This window comes from Scophthalmus maximus, chromosome 9, assembly GCF_022379125.1.
Source record: "Scophthalmus maximus strain ysfricsl-2021 chromosome 9, ASM2237912v1, whole genome shotgun sequence".
Lineage (NCBI taxonomy): Eukaryota > Metazoa > Chordata > Actinopteri > Pleuronectiformes > Scophthalmidae > Scophthalmus > Scophthalmus maximus.
In genome coordinates this window covers 17,775,042-17,794,038 of record NC_061523.1, presented here as the reverse complement: position 1 = coordinate 17,794,038, position 18,997 = coordinate 17,775,042, and the positions used below count along the sequence as shown (strand labels likewise).

Below are 18,997 nucleotides of genomic sequence, written 5' to 3'. Positions count from 1 at the left end.
TTTCTTGGTAACATGCAGCAGAGAACGAGACGCTCAGTCACAGATTAGAATACATTTACTCAGCTGACAGGCACCCTCCCACTGTGAAACAAGCTCCACAGTTGCAGTAATAAAAACACTCCTGCTACCTGTCACCATTGACAGATAACAAGGTTAATAAACTCATAGAATCGTGCTGAATGCATGTGCATGTGTCAAGGTAGCTCTGCCACACAAATTTGACACCTGAAGCCAGTGCTAATGGCAGCTGATTGATTTCAGTCCAGGGAGACTCTCTATAGCCTCTTTCTCCACACTGGCCACTGTACCTCCTCCTGGATTAATCTGTGAGTCTGGTGTCAGTCAGTCACAAGGACAACCATATTTAACCCTGTTAATCGTTTAATACATCCCCTGTGTGGATCTTCGCACGTCTAAACATGTTGACTCATCACTTCCACAGTTGTTGTTGCCATGTATTGATAATATCTTCTCTTATGTACATGCTTTGTGAATTCTTTGGTCATGATGTTTTCATTTAAACACATTTAATATATCTGGCTTATATATATATAAAAAAGAAAATATTTGGACAATTGCAGGTGCCAAACAGACATTATCTTCAGTGTGTACATGATTACAAAGTTTACTCGTGTAGTGTTTGCCATAATTGTGTGAAGGATGTTTGATGTCACATACGTTACGCTAATGCCTCAATGTGTAATGGAGAGGACTCTCCAGCCTACTAATAATTGTGCTGTTTGTGTCTTTTTGCACATTAACCTTCTCCGCTGATCGCTGCATGCAGATAACTGGGAGCAAAGTTGCGGTAAGTAGCCCATTATTTATTTGGCTTCTGAATCTTGTTCCTTGTATGTCCCCCCCCCCAACACACACACAGTCATACACACACTCACTCTTTGCTTTTGGGACATTGTCAAAGAGCACGTTCCAAAGTGTGCAAGTGAGGTCATTTTTATGGCTCGAATTTTTATCGTCAGCTCTGATATTGCTAATGGTTTGTAATTTGGAAAGGCTATAAATTGCCAACACAATTCTTGCATGCAAATGGTCGCACTTTCAAATGAGGGATTTGGAAATTATACAGCCTGAAATTAACTGGAAGGCTTTTGTTGGTTTTTACAGTTTCTTTTGAAATAGATTGCAATGTACCATTACTATTAGCATACCAACAAAGAGGTATAGCTTTTACACAAATTCCTCATAATCTGCAATGCAATCTTTTTATCAGAGCATGGTGCAGCTAAATGGTTTAAACTGTGCTCATTCTGTCTGAGACACAATGCTGACTGAGAAAATATGTCACTTAATGCTTTGTGCACAGACATTTGTGTACGCACACACACACACACACACACACACACACACACACACACACACTTCTGAAAAGAAGATAACATTCTCTGAAGCTAGTAAATTGACTGCATTTATATACAGTAGCTTTTCTAGTCTTAAGGACCACTCAAGGCATTATACACTTTGAGTCACATTCAACTTCTTACGTACACATTCACAGTGTTTTTGTATATACAGCTCTTCTTTACTTATATACATGCCATTCACTCACCGATGGCATGATCTTCAGGGACAATTTTGGGTTCAATGCCCTGCCCAAAGACACTTCAACAAATGGACTAGCGGAGCCAGGAGTTGAACCACTGACATTTCAATTGGTGGACAACCCACTCTACCACCTTCCACAGCAGTACCTTTGTTCTGCCTTGAACAACCTCGAATAAGTATACTTGGCTATGTAGTACTGGATATTGGACAGTCGATGTCACCTGACTCAATCCCGGCTTCTCAGTTGTGCTGACGTGCACAGAATTCTTTTTTTTAACGGAATCTGGTTAGTCTCTCCTCTCAGTTTATTTTTAGCCTGTGTTAAATTGTGTAATTTTGGGATATATATGTGTGTTTGTGTGTCTATATATATATATATATATATATATAGACACAGTATATATATACATTTACTTAACTCCTCTGTTTTAAATCTCAAGTGCCTTTTGCTTCTTCCACTCAACCACGTTTTTGGTTTTTCACCTCTCCCTAGTTCACAAAAGATAATCTTGAATTATTGAATTTGCTGTCAGTCTACTGGAAATATATTTTTTTAATTTCTCCACACTGTATACACACAGGGCTGCACGGTGGCGCTGTGGTCAGTGCTGTCACCTCACAGCAAGAAGGGTCTGGGGTCGAGTCCCGGTTTGAACCGACCAGGGCCTTTCTGTGTGGAGTTTGCATGTTCTCCCCGTGTATGCGTGGGTTCTCTCCAGGTTCTCCGGCTTCCTCCCACAGTCCAAAGACATGCAGAATGGGGTTAGGTTCATTGAAGACTCTAAATTGACCGTAGGTGTGAATGTGAGAGTGAATGGTTGTCCGTCTCTGTATGTGGCCCTGTGATAGGCTGGCAACCTGTCCAGGGTGTACCCCGCCTCTCGCCCAATGTTAGCTGGGATTGGCTCCAGCGCCCCCCCCCCCCCCCCCCCCCCCCGTGACCCTTAAATGGATAAAGCGGTAGACGATGAATGAATGAATGTATACACACAATACATTTATTAAGTGGCACATTGTTGCCTTTTTTAGGAACAGCTTCTGATGTAATTTTTAAAGGTGGTCCTCGGGGGGAACAAAAAGGAGAAAGGCTCCGTTATTGGTTTAGCAAGTGTTGAATTATCACTTTAAATGGTATGTTGTTGCCTTTTGAGAGCTTTGTAAGGATTAAGAGGACTGTAAAGCTTAACGGGAACACAGACGAGGTAAAGCAGCACACTGTGACCTGGCTTCTGCTCTCTCATGCTCACAGACAAACCTTGTTCTTTGAAGCATTTTACAGAGACGTTTTGTATCGATTGCATTTCCTCCTCCTTTGTCAAACTGTTCTTTTGTACTTGGTTATTTCTGTGGGAAGAGTGGGTTTTTGGCTCGGCCTTTATGAACACGGATGGAGTAGCTCTCGATCAGCAGCAATGGCCACATTGTGTTCAGTAAATGGAATATGACAGAATTACCCCAGCTTGTATCATGACTGCTAATCCAAGACGTGGAGGCCTACTTTCAGGCGTTCTGCAAACTATGTCAAAAGGTGCCAGAGACCCTGGCTTTCAAGAAGTTTCTGTAAACTCGAGAGTGTGCTGAAGCGTTTGACCTGACCTTTGTAACGTCCGTGTCAATCCTGCAGCAGTAGTCTACAGATATGGCTAACATAGTAAAAGCTGTGAACTGTCATTCCTAAAAGCTCCACAGAAAAGGGAAAAACGCTGGGAAAGCATTTAGCCTGGTTAGCTGATCGTGGGCTGCAGTTTTCGCTCTGCTTTACTGGCAGATTCCCATTTTCACGCTGTCAGCTTGCGTCAGTGGGTTAGAGCGCTCTCAGGTGTGCTGCGAGGAGAGTGTTAGTTAAGATTGTCTGTAGGGAACACAACTGTAACTCCTCTGTCTCAGGCATGAAATCTCTCTGGCACTTTCCCCTCTCCCAGTAGAGAATGAGGGAGGAATAGAGGACTGTTAGAATTGGTTCTAATCCAGACTGAGCAGCGTGTAACTGTGCAACATTGCTAAGGCTCACATGCTCTGTTCACCTCCTTAAGCAAGATTGAGGGAAATAAGAGAAGCAGACATGTAGGTAACAGCATGCCTGCAGGAAGACCTGAACGATCCAGCTGCACCAGAAGCCTCTTCTTTTGCACTGTGCTGCAGCTGCCCTCTGACCACTACGACGACAGCTTTACAGCATCAGTCTCTGTAAAGATTGGACTGATTTACGTCACAAGTCGGGAGGCCACGTTGTTACAATCCATCAATGACCCCCGCAGTGGTACTGTAAAAGTAGACCTTTTCTGCACTACCGTTGACGGGCTGTGCAGCTCCGAGGAATGCTCCGGAGACTGTGACGGTAAGAGTGCATGGAGAGAAAGTGTCTCTTCTCCATGTGTTGAAAAGCAGCAATCTCCAGACCAGGGGGGGGCAGATCAATATCTGTATGGCTGGACAGATGACAGCTTATTTCAATGTTAACATGCTGGTCAGCATTGATTAGTGCGGTTGTGTGAACGTCATATCTCTCTGTGTATGGTCGTCAGTATCTGGATTTTAGAGCCAAAAACAATGCAGACCTGGGAGAAAAGACCAGACAGAGCCTTGTTGGCTGCACTTCTACTCCAATTCATAGAAAAGTGTTTTAGTTTTATGAAGTGTTGGTTTTTTAATTTCATAGTGGCTAAGGATTTAGGATTTTTTTCATGGACTTCTCTTTCTGGCTGTGTAGTCGTGTGGATCATGATGCCAATTCAAAACAGTTCATGACATTATAGAATTGAAATATGAGATATGGCAGGAATCATTAAGGAAATCGTCTTCTATGAAATTACATGGAATATGGCTTTTGGAAATCTAGCATTTGTATGGCAGGCATGTAACTTGCAATAACCACAAGGTCGTTTATTTTCATTAATTCAAAACAGGTAAAAGTGCTCTGTATGGGTGTATTTGATTCAATTCAATTCAAATTAGTGTTTTGTATTTAGTTGTAGTGGGACTATATTCCCAAGAGGGACACACACACACACACACCCACCCACACAGAGAGGGGGTCTGACATGACTACTGACATGCTAGCGTTACCTGACAGAGTTTGCACTGCATGTCATCTTCGTTCGAAAATGTCCATTAGGTGCATTACTGCCACCTTTTCATTGAATTAACGTTTAATTAATATCAGGTGCTGGTAAAAACATATATTATATATTTAATAAGACAAGACTATCATTGCATAAACTGTTTTATCATTTGCTGACAAAATTAAAAAATCATGACCTTAGAATATTCACAAGTAGTTGGCTACCATATGTGTATTTCTTACTTGGCATTGATAATTAAATTACTTATTTTAAAACAATGACCCATCCAAAGTACTTAAAATCAGTAAATGATATATAAAGACACTCTTATTTTATTATTATAAATTTTACAATTTAAATGATTCAAATTTACAATATGAAACCGAGAACAAGTCCTCACAAATGGGGCACTACTTTCAGGTTTTTTTTAGAATTATTACTTGAAAAAGCAATTTAACTGTCATATTTTTCTATGTTGATATTTGTAATTCAACCATTTAATTTGATTCGTTATATTCCCAATAAAGTGAAAGCTATTCATAACGGTTTCTGTTGGTTGATTTTGCGTTTAGCCAAGTTGAACTACCCATCCCCTTGGCCTCGTCTATTTGTAACTGCTGTGGATTAACAAAGGATAACCAGAAAAACAAGTTATTATAGATAGAGTACTGCAAAGCATTCATATGGGAAATTGGAGCTGGGGGGTTGCAGAAAGTTGCATTAATTTGTGGAGATATCTGGTTGTTTGTTTACTGTGCCAGGATTGCTAACAAAAGTTATTTAAAAAAAAAAAAAAAAAATTATGAGCCTGAAAGGAAATCAAGGCACCCTCCCTCTTTACCTTTTAAAACCACATGCCTGAAAAGACTTTTTGTTTCAAGCAAGCTATTAAACCGGGTGCGGAGGGTTGAGCAGATTTGATGTGGCACATGTCCTTGGTGCTTTAAAAGAACGGCAATGAAAAATTAATCATGTGGCTCCTATGCCCTGAGCCAGTGTTCACCATAGATTCTATCTTAAATGAAGATCAAGGAAACATGCTCTGGAGGGGACTGTTTGAATAAGATGTTTCTTTTGATTGGCCGAAAGCTCTTTTAGAGTTTATCTAATGAACATAAAAAGTTGTCTGGGAGTAAGATAAGGAAGGATTTATTTGACAATCTACTGTTGAACAGCTCTTCTAAAAATCACGAGTCGTTTGTAATTTTTTTATGGATATATTGAATATTTGCTACTTCATTTAATGGAATGCTTTGTTTATTTAGTGTGAAAGTCTATTTCCGGCTACCTTCCTTTACTGTGAGTTTGAGTATCATAGACGTGTGTAGGACAGGACTATATGCTCTCGCTGGTAAAATGGCTGATATAAAAAATATGGGCACCTGCACATCAGAATATTGCTCTGCAGTGCCAGTAGTGGTTATAAATTCAGGGGTACAATAAGATTTTCCTCACCACCTCTGTTGCAGAGATTTCTGGAAAAAAAAATCAATTAATCAATATCAATTCCACTCTTGAAGAACTTTTTTTTTTTACAAACATATGAAATTTAAGCAATTTTTTGATGAAGCATAGATATACTACTATACGGAATGAGTTTGTTAATAGTGTAATAGCTTGTGCCAATCTTATCATGCAATGTTGAACTTCACAGTCTACATAAGATTTATCAATTAATGTTGCCAGTTTCTGTCAAACAGCTTGTCTTGAGGCATTCATGCTTGGATTGACCTTTGTGGGCTGAGGAAGAAGCGAAATGCTAGATGTGACAGAGGGTGGACTGTGTGGGAAGGATTAAGTCAACACCAGCTCCCACAGGGGATGAGAAAGAGAGGTTACTTTTCCATTAGCATTTGCCTCCTTTTCATTTGTCTTTTTCAGTTTTTATCTTTTCATTCATTCCTTCTTTGCTATCTTTTCTCCTCACACACCTCCTCTCCATACCCAAACAACATGTATGTGTTTTCAAAGGCGGGACAATCATTCCTCTTCAATCAGAGGGGGAGACCTGGATCTTGTTATTTTGAAGGGAACATGAAAGGCTGGAGTGGGCACAGTATGCTGATATTGGATTGAACAGTGGCTATGGCAGTGCTTTATAGTCTCTCTGTATTTCTGCTGGTGTGTGCGCATGCTTGTACGTCTGCGTGTGTGGTAGGTAGCACTGTTTTTCTCCATGCAGTTCCAATAGACTTGGATATTACAGCTTGGACTTGTATATTGTGGAGGAGAGAGAGAGTATGATGAAGTTTTGTTTAGAGTGGGAGAGAGGGAAAAAATAGGATTCTTCGTGGTGTTGATTGCTTATCTGTGATTTTTATGTACTGTATGCACGTCCTCACACTAGTGATGGAGCTTGTGAATACTGCCTATACTCTCAGTTGTACATCTCTCCCCCACAGCTCTGTCACACACTCAACGGCACTGTCGACATGCTCAGCTTGGCAGGAGGCTGCTGAAGGGCCGCATTAGGCTCCATAAACTTTATAGCATATTTTTACAACCCGCCTCTCTGTATGCATCCACCATCACATCCCATCGCATCTGCTTTAACTGTTCACACAGCTGTGAAATTCCGTGTATCCCCATGTTTTATGGTTGCCTGCTCCTCCAGTCACTCCCGATTTCTTTATTTGCTTCTTTAGCTTTTTGATTTCCTTCTCTACATCTGTGTATATTTAGTGAGTTATTTGCTTTGGTTGATTGAGTTGTCTGCTTTTAAAAGATGTGATCTCTATCAAATGTAGACTGAAATGTCTGAGTATGTCAAGATTTGCTTGGAGAATGCCTGCAGTGGGTGATGATACTCTTCTGCTCATAACCTTGACAGTCTCTCTCTCTCTCTCTCTCTCTCTCTCTCTCTCTCTCTCTCTCTCTCTCTCTCTTCCCTCACATGTATCTCTAGCTGATATTGTCATACTTGTCTATTCCAAAGTTGGCAGTGCCAACTACACTGTATGTAAAGAATCCTTTTGATTTGTTGTATCTGTTTCACAACTGACAACAGTACATGGTTTACGAACAGAAAGGAGACCTGAAGGAAACTGTTGACAGGGACCCATGGTCACCATGAGTGGAAACCATGCCGCTTTAGCTGTCGTGTTTGGAGAGAGTCACATTGATGGCCTGTTTATAATCCTTCCCCACTCTTGCAGTAAGCCCACCATGCCCTGTGGGAGCGCCTTACTGCTCAGCCAACTAGTCCACTCAGCACAACATAGTGCTAACAAGGTATAGTCTCTTCCTATCAGCTACAGTGCTTTCATAGTGCTGTCATACGTGGAGGCGCAAGAGTAAAGCCACATAATCGCCTCATCAACAGCCAGGTTCCCCCCTGATTCCCCAGACAACTCTCTGCAGTAATGATTGGTGACATGATCAAGGCCAGATCACTCGCTGTGTTATTGTCTGGCTTGCAGTTTCTTTTCTAAGGGCACTCAGGAGAGATGGGCCACAGTTCAAAATGGCAGCCTTCAAGCTGTATCACTGTTAAGCAGTTTGCTGGCAGCATGCGGCTGGCCCTGAATAAGTGAATAAATGCAAAGAAATCTAGCCATGTGCTAGATATGAAGACTCGGGCTGCAATGACTCTCTTTCAGCTTGTTTGCTAAATCATGTGTCAGCCGCACCTGAGAATGAAGGTTTTATCCTGAGCGAGTTGGCACTCCTTCTTCTCCATGCATGCGGGTTGGATGAATATAAATTGCCAAACTGGTTGCAGGATTTTGCAAATTATGTGGCCTCTTCTCCTTCAATTGTACACCACCAAAGTATGTAGCTGTGTATTAAAGCAAAAGAATAGTATTGAAAAGGTTTTTTCACAAAGGTACTGATGGAATTGGATGGTAGTATATCATTTGAATTGACAATAGCGCCGTAACTGGTCATACATGGACAATTGTTTGTCAACATTAAGACCCAGGAGGCAACAGCTGCATTTTTCCGGCCAGTATTGTAATACTGAAGGCCAGCACTTGGTGGCAGTGGGTGCCCACTGAATTGGCCAGTTGGTGCAGTGCATGAGGGCTGAAAGCCACATTGTTTTTATGGAATTGACCTAATGGGTTTCTGTTAGCCACGAAACACACCACTGTGTGCCACTAATGCCATTTGTTAGATGTTTGGTCTTTTAGGGGGAGAATAAGTGTGAAATGACTCAACAGCATTCAAAGTGTTCTGTCTTCTCTGATCAATACTTTAACCCTCCTACTGTAGACAAGAGAGAGGGAAATCAAGGATGAAAAAACAGATTCATTATCATCGTCTCCTCTCTACAGATTCAAAAGTGAGACCTCCTCTGACATGGAAGACAGCCAACCTCGGCTGGTTCTACTCATTTCTCTGTTAACACTTCACTTGCATTAACAAGGCCCGTCAGGAAGAATGTGTTACTTTACCTGCTATCGACAAGATGTGTTGTATTGACTAGTCTTTTATGCAGTCATACCTGAATTATTTATTAGATCGACCCCACACTGATGAACATATGTAGTCCCTTACCAACAACATATCAGTTATGCTTACAGAACCACACCATTGATATCAAATTCTTTGCGTATCCGATCACAGTTTTTTTCCATCAGAGAGATGGACATCAAACCTCTATCTCTTTTCTGACTCCACCTCTCCATGCCATATGTGCTTATTGACACCCTGGGCTCTGGGCATGACACGGATTCTGGGCCACATGTGTCTTGGCTGGGTATGGCTTTCATTTATGGTCCAGGTTGTTTTCCAGCCTAGACATCGGACATGGAGGGTGGCGGAAAGGCACATCTCTGCTCCCCCACACATGCTGTTCGCACTATTTTGACTTCTTCCACCTTTTCATTCAGCTCATGTGCCTTCACTAACATACCACATCAATTTTTAATGCACAGCCATATCATGGTCTTGTTTTTCTCCAGGTAGTGCGCGCAATAAATCGGAGTAAAATAAAACAAAACAAAATCTTGATCGCTGCTGATATCTCATATGCCGGTAAGGCCTTTGGCTCTATCATTTGGTGGTCAAAACGTATCAAGCATTTCTTTAGAATGGGGACAATTACTGGATATTGGCCTGAGACTGAATTGATGGTAGATCTATATTGTTCCAATTGGTGAGGCCCTTGATGTTGGCTATAGACCCAGCATGTGAGGTGACATCCAATCATGTTTAGATGGCTGACCTGTCTCTTTATGTCCTGAGTGGTCCTGAGAGATGATCTTTTTAATACTGATTGGGTGGATGTCTTCTTCACACCTGAGATGCTGGCCTTGAATCAAACATTGTCTGCTACTGGATGTGATAGAAATGCAGGGACCTTACAATGCAGACTCCTGATGTGTATAATTACACAGTCATTTAATAAGATAAGCTGCAAATTCAATGTCATGTGTGAGGTGTTTGTCTTCGTTCCTGTCAAGATTTCCCATGTTAGCTTTCAGTTGGCTGTCTCTGCCGCCGACGGGTGTTGTTTGCTAGATTGTTTGTGTGTCACCTCACATGTCTCTGTGTGAGGAGGAGGAATTTGTCACCACAAAAGAATGAAATTGAGAGGAAAAAAAGTTCCTTCCAAGCCCTGCAAGTAGAACAAAAGAATAGAAAAAAAAATCTTGATGTTTTTATGCCGGCAACATCTTCGAAGCTTCTGATATAAACGAACTAAGGGTTCTAAAATTGTCATTTGAATTATGCCTTTCATATCCCCATGGTTTTTAGTGAAGCAGTTCAGCACAAGTCTCTAGTGAATGTTTTTTCTTACCCTGTTTGCATTTCTGAACAAGTGCCATAACTGTAATGAATTCTATTATTTTAAAACCAATTACTGTTAGTTGGGAGCTTTTTCACAGCCGATGTCGTGCTCTCTGAGGAATAGTGCTGTTGCAGTGTCGACTGCACTCAAACCTGATGGTATTTCTTCCTATTTCCCTAACCACCCATACTAATGTTGTTTTCTGGTTTTACTATACAGTACGTCCTCCATACACAGCATGAATGTTCATATGAACCAGAGTCAAAGTAATAAAAGCAATGTTGAATTTAGTTGTTCATGTAATCGGTCGTATACTCAAGGAGCCAATGCACCATTTGAATAAGATGGAATTATAAATAAAGCACTGGAAATACATTGCATGCCCTTTTCTTTGGCCATGATTTACATCCTTGATGGTTATTTAAATTGTTTATAATTGAATTTATTTTAAGTGATGTTTTAATTTTTTTTGCTTTATATCACAGACTACTCCTGACTGATAATTTCATTGTCATTGCAATATGAACATGCACAATAAATGCCTTGCACAAGAAAATACCCCAAACAGAAGCCCTGGATGTACGGGCCATACATTTACACCTTTTGTCCAAACCGATGAAGCCCCAGCTAGCTTCATGGCATATGAACTCTATATACACACTTCTCCATTTGTGTATTTATTGCAAGACATATAATATTGAACCATGCTCCCGCCCATTGCAGATATTTCTTACATCGTGGAGTCTTATTTAACACAGTTATGTCATGTCACGTCATTGAAATCCTTGCAGATTTCCATCGAACGCTGTAAGAGTAACGATGAGACCATAGAATTTTTTTTGCTTGATTTTTAATTATCTGCAAATTGGTTCAAATTTTATCCCCCCCAAAAAAAGAGAAAACAGAAAAGAAAAAACAGGGCCTATGCTGATGGAAATTTCTGAAACGGTTTTCACCCCTTTTATGTCATTATATGTAATTAATGCGTCATTTTCCAACACTAGAGTGTCCTTCAAACTCATGTCAGGCCGCAATGTTGTCTTTTGTTCTAAGTAATTATATTTATTCGCGATTACCAAAGACATGGATGGACTCTTTTACAGACACTACTACGTAGTTTCCCTTTGACGCTGCTCTTCATTATTTTCTTTTCGAAGCATAGGACTAATTGGATCCAGCTTTTGTGCTTAGCCAGTGTTTGGAGGGGGACATTTTGTTCGCTTTTTTAATTTCAAAGTTGAATACTTGGAAGTTGTGGTGAACTCTACAGCACTGAACAATGATCTCAACATACCTGGATAAGTATATCCTATGTTCCCGTGTGTATATATATATATATATATATATATATATATATATATATATATATATATATATATATATGAAAGAAAGGGAGAAAGTGAGGTTAGACACGTTCACTCATTAAAAGCCATTCTGCCCTAAAGATTGATTTATAGCTTATTTAATAAGCTGAAAGGTTACCTCAAAACAGATTTTCTCCATAATTGACCAATTTAGTGCCGCTTGATAAGCATTAGTGTCAAGCTGAGGTGTTGTGGTGTTTCCTTCTGTCTCCCTCTCATGCCTCACCACTGATATGACTGTACCGTGATAAGCTATCAGCGGCAGAATGACATATTCACCGTATTTTATTTTGGATGTTAACAGGGTGGGGTCCAAAACCTGGGCACAATGGCTGCAGCATTAGTTAGCATCACTGAATGTTCTCTTAATTAGTCCACTTTGCCCAGCAGCTGTCTGCGATTAGGGTCCTTTGTTCCAGATGTTATCTCATTAGAAAGGCATCGATCATCCTAATGACTCTGGGAGAGATTATTGGTCCACATTAGTGTGACCTGCCTGCTCCCTCTTTCCCTGAGGTCAAACCACACAACCTTCGCTCATCCATATGTTCAGCTGATGGTGGAAGTATGGCGGCCATTTCTTCTAGTCATAGTCACTTCTATGCGAAATGCCAACAAATGGGAAGCAGGAATGCGCCAGAATAGTTCTGCATGCTAGTGCACACAGAGTAATGTGTGGACATTCGTGGGCTAATGTCAAGTGTACATAATTCCCTGTCTGTGAATTGACGATTGAGTCTGTGGAAGTGTCCTTGCACAAATGTATTCTTTTTCATAAATGGGTGTACTGGGTTTAATCTACATTTCAGTTTGCTTTGCATCATGTTCCAGTCTCTAAACTGGAACATTATGCAAAGAGTGTAGTCTATCTACCAGTTACATTGTCTTTGAGAGTAAGATTTTCTGAATCAAATATATTTAGTGTGGTGTACTCTTATATTCAATACATCTCATAGAAATATAATTCAGGAAATTGAATCAATGGTGGGGGTTGTTCATATTATTCTACATCCAAAGCTTTCATTTTGTGCTTGTGTGTAAAGCTGGAACAGTTATTGAGAAAATAATCAACAGATTAATCGATGATGAAATTAATCGTTAGTTGCAGCCCTACTTATATGTTGTTGTGTGACTATTTTTCTGAGTGCTGTTTGTGTGTGTGCATGCATCTATGTACACTTTCCTGGCTCGCCTCTTTGTGTGGGTGTGGTGCTGCAGTGGTGTTGTGATACGAAGACAGAGGGCATCTGAGTCCTGATCTCACACTTCGGTCTTGGTCTGCGTATCTTTGTGGACAGACGAGGCTTTGCCAGGGCAACGTTGACAGCTCAGAAGCCAGCAGTTCCCTCCCCTTCCACAACAAGCATAGAGCACAGAATTACACAGAAATCGGTGTGTCTCTTCTCTTTGTTTCCCCTTTCTGCCGGACTCAAAGCTGGCCATCTCTGAAATCTGTAAAGCCAGTGAGGCATTTTACATTCATTCTGAGAGTGAAAGGGCAAAGATGGGATAAAGAGTAAGATGGTTAGAAAGAGAGGGAGAGATGGAAAGAAAGTTGGAAGGTTGAGTGCAGGCACGGGTAGAAATGAGAGAAAGAAATAGTATTCAGGGAAAGTGAAGGGAAGAGAGAGAGGGAGATGTGAAACGTCTTACTACGCTCTCTTGCCTGTCTTTCCCTTTCAATTCTCAGCCGTGTAACTAATCCTGACTTGACCAATTCCACCAGACTACAATAAAAACCTGTCTTCTGTGCCACAATGTGTCTCTGTGGCCTGCTAGTTTTCGACTTTTCCTGCTTCATGAACACTGTTGTATTACTCGGGGCCTCTGTTTATACTGTGGACCCAAATGTGTAGTAAAACAATCATACTTAATTGCATTCATCTCAGTGGCCCAGTCTCCCAAGTTTTCAGGCTCCACGGCCTAATGAAAACTGAGAGGCATCAGTTTAATTATAATGTACTTGCCTCTTATCGAGTAGAGTTTGTTTTTATTTGGAGCCCTAATGAATTTCTCATCCGTTTGTTATTAACATTGTGCTATCATGGGGTCAAGTGGGAAAGCAGCCAATTACTTGGCTTTGTTCTCACTGATGGACAAGTGTTTGTACCTCTGTTTAGGGAGAAATATCTCATGATAATGGTGAGGGGAAAAAACATCTTTCGGCCATCTACTACCAAGCATTTTCAGCATCACGTAAAGTGGAATGAGTATGTGCCATTTCTTGTAAAAATCCCTCTACTTAAGCCAGCTATTTGTGCTGCTATTGTAACAACTCGCCCCTCAATTGCTCAGACATTTTCAGAAAGATGATGCTTGACAGCTGCAATAACGTAATGGCTTCAAGTATGTAAAGAGCATCAAAGTGGCATTGCTGATATGAATAGAATCTGGAATGCTGTATTTAGCATGGCATTCACACATTTTGACAGTGAACATTTCAGAAAGCGACTTGTCTTACAATGTTTTCAACAGAAATTGATGAAGAATTCCCAGATCTGTTCCTTTGTCCAGATCTATGCCAACATTTAAAAGGTTCTTTCTTGGCCCGCGTCCCATTCGACCACTAAGTTTTGTGGAAATCTGTTTTGTAATTATTCTGCTGACAAACAAACAAACAAACTGACAGAGGCGAAAACATGGGCGTAAAAATGTGCATGTGGCCTCACTGTCATGTCTTATTGGGTCACTTTAACTGAACAAAGCCATCATCAATGTTATCACTTATCAGCTATGAACATGTTAATGTTCTTAACACCTGTGCTTTTCCTACAATACTATGTCAAAATGTCTGCTGTGAAAAAGGCCTGTTGTTTATTTCTGCTGTCCATTTCTAACTGAGCCTTTAAAACACTGGGCACGTTGATTCCATCCAGCCAGTGTTGGGTATGAGTTGAATGTGGCAGAGAGCTGAGTGTCCATACAGTGGAATGAGGACATGTGATGATAATACGACATTATCCATGACCCTGGCTGTATATGTCATGGCTTCCTTGACCTAAAACCTATTTGGAACTAATCTAATGGGATATGAAGGGAACATAATGATGTGTGGGGCCTTGTTATTTGCCTTTGTTCACAAAACACTTCCCTAGTTTATTGCATTTTACGGTTGACAGGCTTGATCACTAGTATTATGGCTTTGTAAATGGAAGTCAATAAATTACCCTCTGATTAAAGATGGTGCCCTCACTTTAGGTGTGAGAGCCATTTGCCATGCATGGTTAGCACGAGTCTTTTTTGTGTACTAGCTTAATCACTTTAATTCCTCATTCATTTTAGCTCCCTTCATCTCCATCACTCTGACTTTTCCCTGACAGTTGTACATGGCACAAACAGAACCCAGCATTTTTTAATGCTGGGTTCTGGAAAGCTTTGAAGTTGGGAGAAGGACTTTCACATACATTTAAATAACTCTGTTATCTCTCTACTAACGATCTACCTACTTTTAGGCCCAGACAATCCTAAGTATCTGTCTCCTTTGAGTTGGACATGTTGTTTTATGTAGGACTGAAAGCCCTTTTCTCTTCTATTTACTGATCTACCCACAGCTACCAGGCTCGATTTCAATTTCATAAAGATGTTACTTCCAGTATGCAAATTAAACGATTGCTGTTTTTAAACAAAAGGACTTGCACCTTTTCAAAAATACATAATTTGTACAAAGTTCTTATGACTAACATCTCAAGTCATGAATGGATGTGAATCTATTTCAATTTGGGGATACAAAGAGCACACTTCACTGGTTATATGTTCCGTTATATTTTCTTTCACTGTGATTATAAGTAAAACAGGTTTTGTTACTTTAATGTGAATGTGATGGACACAGTAAAATGTTCGAAGACACCAAGGCACGTGGAAAATATCCACTCTTGCTGAATGTAAAATGTTAGAAAGCAGATTTTTTCAAATTTACTTTTTCTCAATGTCACTCAAAGCAACATGTCTGAGACATGTATCCTTTTTTCTAAGGTTTTTTTTAATAGAAAGATTTGATTTGCCTAAGAAAAGAAATGCAAATGTGGTTAAGTCCTGCATGCTTCACAAAGTTTTCTTCTGCATATTAAAAAAAAAAAACTCTGCCTCTTAATTATTGGTGGTCCCTTTATCTTATTCATAAATGCAGTTCCTCGCTGAAAACATGAAGTGCAGTTTTGGGTTATGGAAAAACAATGATGTGGTAAATAACAAGACAGATGGTCCAGGTCTGTTGACAGAAACTTTATGGATGACAACAAGGGAAGAGAGTTGTACTGCATTTCTGCTGACCCCCATGCTTTGGGAAAAAAAAACTGCTTACCCCCTTCCCCCACCCCTACTGGTTTGTTTCATGCATCTTCAAACCTTAGTTACACTGATTGATACATTGTGGAATAGCCACAAGCTTAATTTTCACATGAAAAAAGCATACAAGTTCCCAGAAGCACAGAAGACTTGCAGGCCATTATGGGACTGAAGAACCACAAGCTACACAAAAATAATAATCTGTTGCACCCCCCACCACACCTCCACCCCTACAGCATTCTCAGTGTTCCCTTAATGAATGAGAAAATAAAAAAAACAAAGCAAAAGTAAATTTAATTTAATATGGCGTACATCACTAATTGATCATATCTGCATCTCGTTTGGGATATTTTAAACTCCGTAATGACTGTGTAATCACAGCACACACTGCTGATGCATTTTGAAATGCATTAGAAAACACTAAATGCTTGAATAGGAATATTGGACCTTTAAGCTAAGGGGTTTTTTACTGTGCTATGGCATTTCTGTGGGTTCATCAATTACCTAGATAGTTAACAATATAGCCACTGGTTTTTGTAGCCACCAGTAAGGTGGTTTCAGCACAATGACTGCAACACTGCTATGTGTTTGTCTAAATTCTTCTACTAGGTTTAGGTTCTACCCCCTCAGCCTGGATTAGTCCTACTGCTGGAGGAGGATGAGTGGAGGGAGTCAGGAGGATAAAGTGGGCATGGGATGGGCCCTGGGGCAGCCAGCAGAGCCCAGATAGGTGGATCTTCCTGTGGTGCTAAGCCTCTTAACTTACTCCATCCTCATTGGTATACTCCTCTTACTGGTATATCACCACAATTGCCTTTTGGACAGTGTGTGTGAAGCAACATATTTCCAACGGCCACATAGTAATCGAGCACAGAGTCTGAGTAGATTGTAGCTTGAGGGAGTAGTGTTGATGATCAGGCATATTTCCTTAAGTTTCATTAAAGTACATTTGCATGTTACCCAAAACACTTATGCTAGTCCACAGAATAATGAGAAGTTAGCTCATTTGAATTTCAAAAAATTAGACGTGTCTTGTGTTCAGTGGCAGAAAGCGATAGTTACTGTGTGGGCACTGAAAGCTCCCTCTGCCTGTGTTTCTCTCTTTCTACAAATTCCTCTTTTACCCTGTTTTTCTCGAACAGACATGGCTCACTGTTGTTGTGTGGGTTACATTGTACACTTCAACAGAGTGCCTATGTCCCATAGGCTGCTGTACAAATAGTATCACTGCACTGTTATTTCTTATACTTGAAGCCAAATTAACCATGTTTGCCATTTCACGCAGGCGCAGTCAGGAATAAGGTGCTGACTTTAACTGCGAGAGGCTGAAGTCGGCCAACCCAAATTTCTAACATGTCAGAAATTTATCGGAATGACTGACTGCCTGCCGCGAGCAATTAAAACGCTGCTCTCTCCTGTACACTGCACGGCAAACGACGCACAAAGAAGCTGAACATTTGTGACTCTCTGGTCTTACGCCTCAGAAATCGGGGAAAAAGCGGGCTTAAATCGTACAGTGTATGGCCGGTTTTAATGAATGGAAATGCAGCTTATTCAACATTAGGATTTGTGCTATGCTATGGTTCAAATTTGAATGTTGTGACTTAAAATGAGTATAATATGTAACATGGGCTATAGCAAAGAAGTGTTTAACATGAAAATTTGTGAGATGACAATGTTAAAGTCATTAAATGACACTCTGCTCAATCATTGTTTTACATTTTACAATTAGGACTAAAGGCTGCCGTCTCTTGGGATTTCGCCAAGAGTTGAGTGGTGCTAAATTAGGTTGGATAAATTTTTCATTAATGCATCTGCAGCCGAAAAACAAACAAACCTCTGACTAATATTAAACAGTTGTCACCCATAATTGATACCTCAGATGGCAGAGAATGCGGTCTCAAACTTCTTGTTCATAAATGGCTCAAGTTGTGAAGGCGCCATGATTTAACTTTGGAGTTTGGCGAGTTACTGGGGAATTCATTAAGCAGGAGGCAAAGGTACAAATGGTAGAGTTGTCTCCATATTGCAGTGCACCAGGTTGTGACAGATTGATGCTCCATATAAACGCTTTCATAAGTTACAGCACAGGCACAGATATGTTTTTTTGCCATCTGTTGCTTTGCATCCACTCAAACGTGTATCCATGTTGTTTGTTTGCTGTCAACAGCTTCCCCCCCAGCACTAGACTTTTGTTAACAGACACAGATTGAGTCTTGCTTTTCAAATTATATCCCCCCCCCCTCCAAAAGAGGAGTCTTTGACTATATATGTTACACCGTATATGTGAAAAATGCAAAGGAAGAGAGAAATTCATTTCTAATGTGTCTTAAAATGCATGTTTAGATATGTTTGTTTTTGTTGCTGTGAGCGCAATAGTGCTTCAGGTACAGAGTAGATGCCTGTCATTCTGCTCTAGTACCACCACTATAAATAGAAATCTTTGCACTGCAGTTCCTAAGGGGCTTTGTACCCTTCCCCCCCCAACTCCTCTTTTTTATCCCGTTTCCCTCCTCTCCTCTCCTCTACCCCCTCGTGTGACGGTTAGGATGTCTTGCCATTTATCAAACAACCACATTTGGATGCAGCATCATTAGTTGAAGAAAATTCACTTTGAGGTATTCCATCTACAATGATCTAAAATTGAAAAAAAGTTGAGTGACACAAGATTGACCAACCTGCATTACCATTTCAAGAGCCCAGAGAACGTTGGTTCTTTTGTCCTTTATACTTTCCTCTACCTGAAATGTCCTTGCCCTGTCCAGTAATTACAATATGACAATGAAAACAAATTAAATGACAGAACAAGATAGCAGTAACATTTAAAGGTTCTTCATAGATACTTTACTCCAGTTTCTCAAAAAACTGGCCAGCTCCAGCCAAAAGCTCAATGATGGCGTTGACTGTTGTGGCTCAGTTGGCTTCAGCTTGATTTAGTTTTCCTTCTGCCATTTAACATCATACAGCCAGTCTTGTGTGTGCATGAG

The 18,997-nt window shown here is 40.5% G+C and overlaps 1 protein-coding gene across 5 annotated transcripts in view; it reads left to right on the top strand.

The window, feature by feature from the left end:
- Positions 1-18,997, top strand: part of diaph2 (diaphanous-related formin 2) — a 330,230-nt gene that overhangs the window by 24,635 nt on the left and 286,598 nt on the right. For 4 of the 5 annotated variants that reach the window (XM_035649042.2, XM_035649043.2, XM_035649040.2 and 1 more), the window contains one exon: positions 788-808. The exons of the other annotated variant lie outside the window; for it this stretch is intronic. In XM_035649042.2, coding sequence (XP_035504935.1) covers positions 788-808 — 21 coding nt within the window. The remainder of the gene's footprint in view (positions 1-787; positions 809-18,997) is intronic. 5 annotated transcript variants of the gene reach the window in all.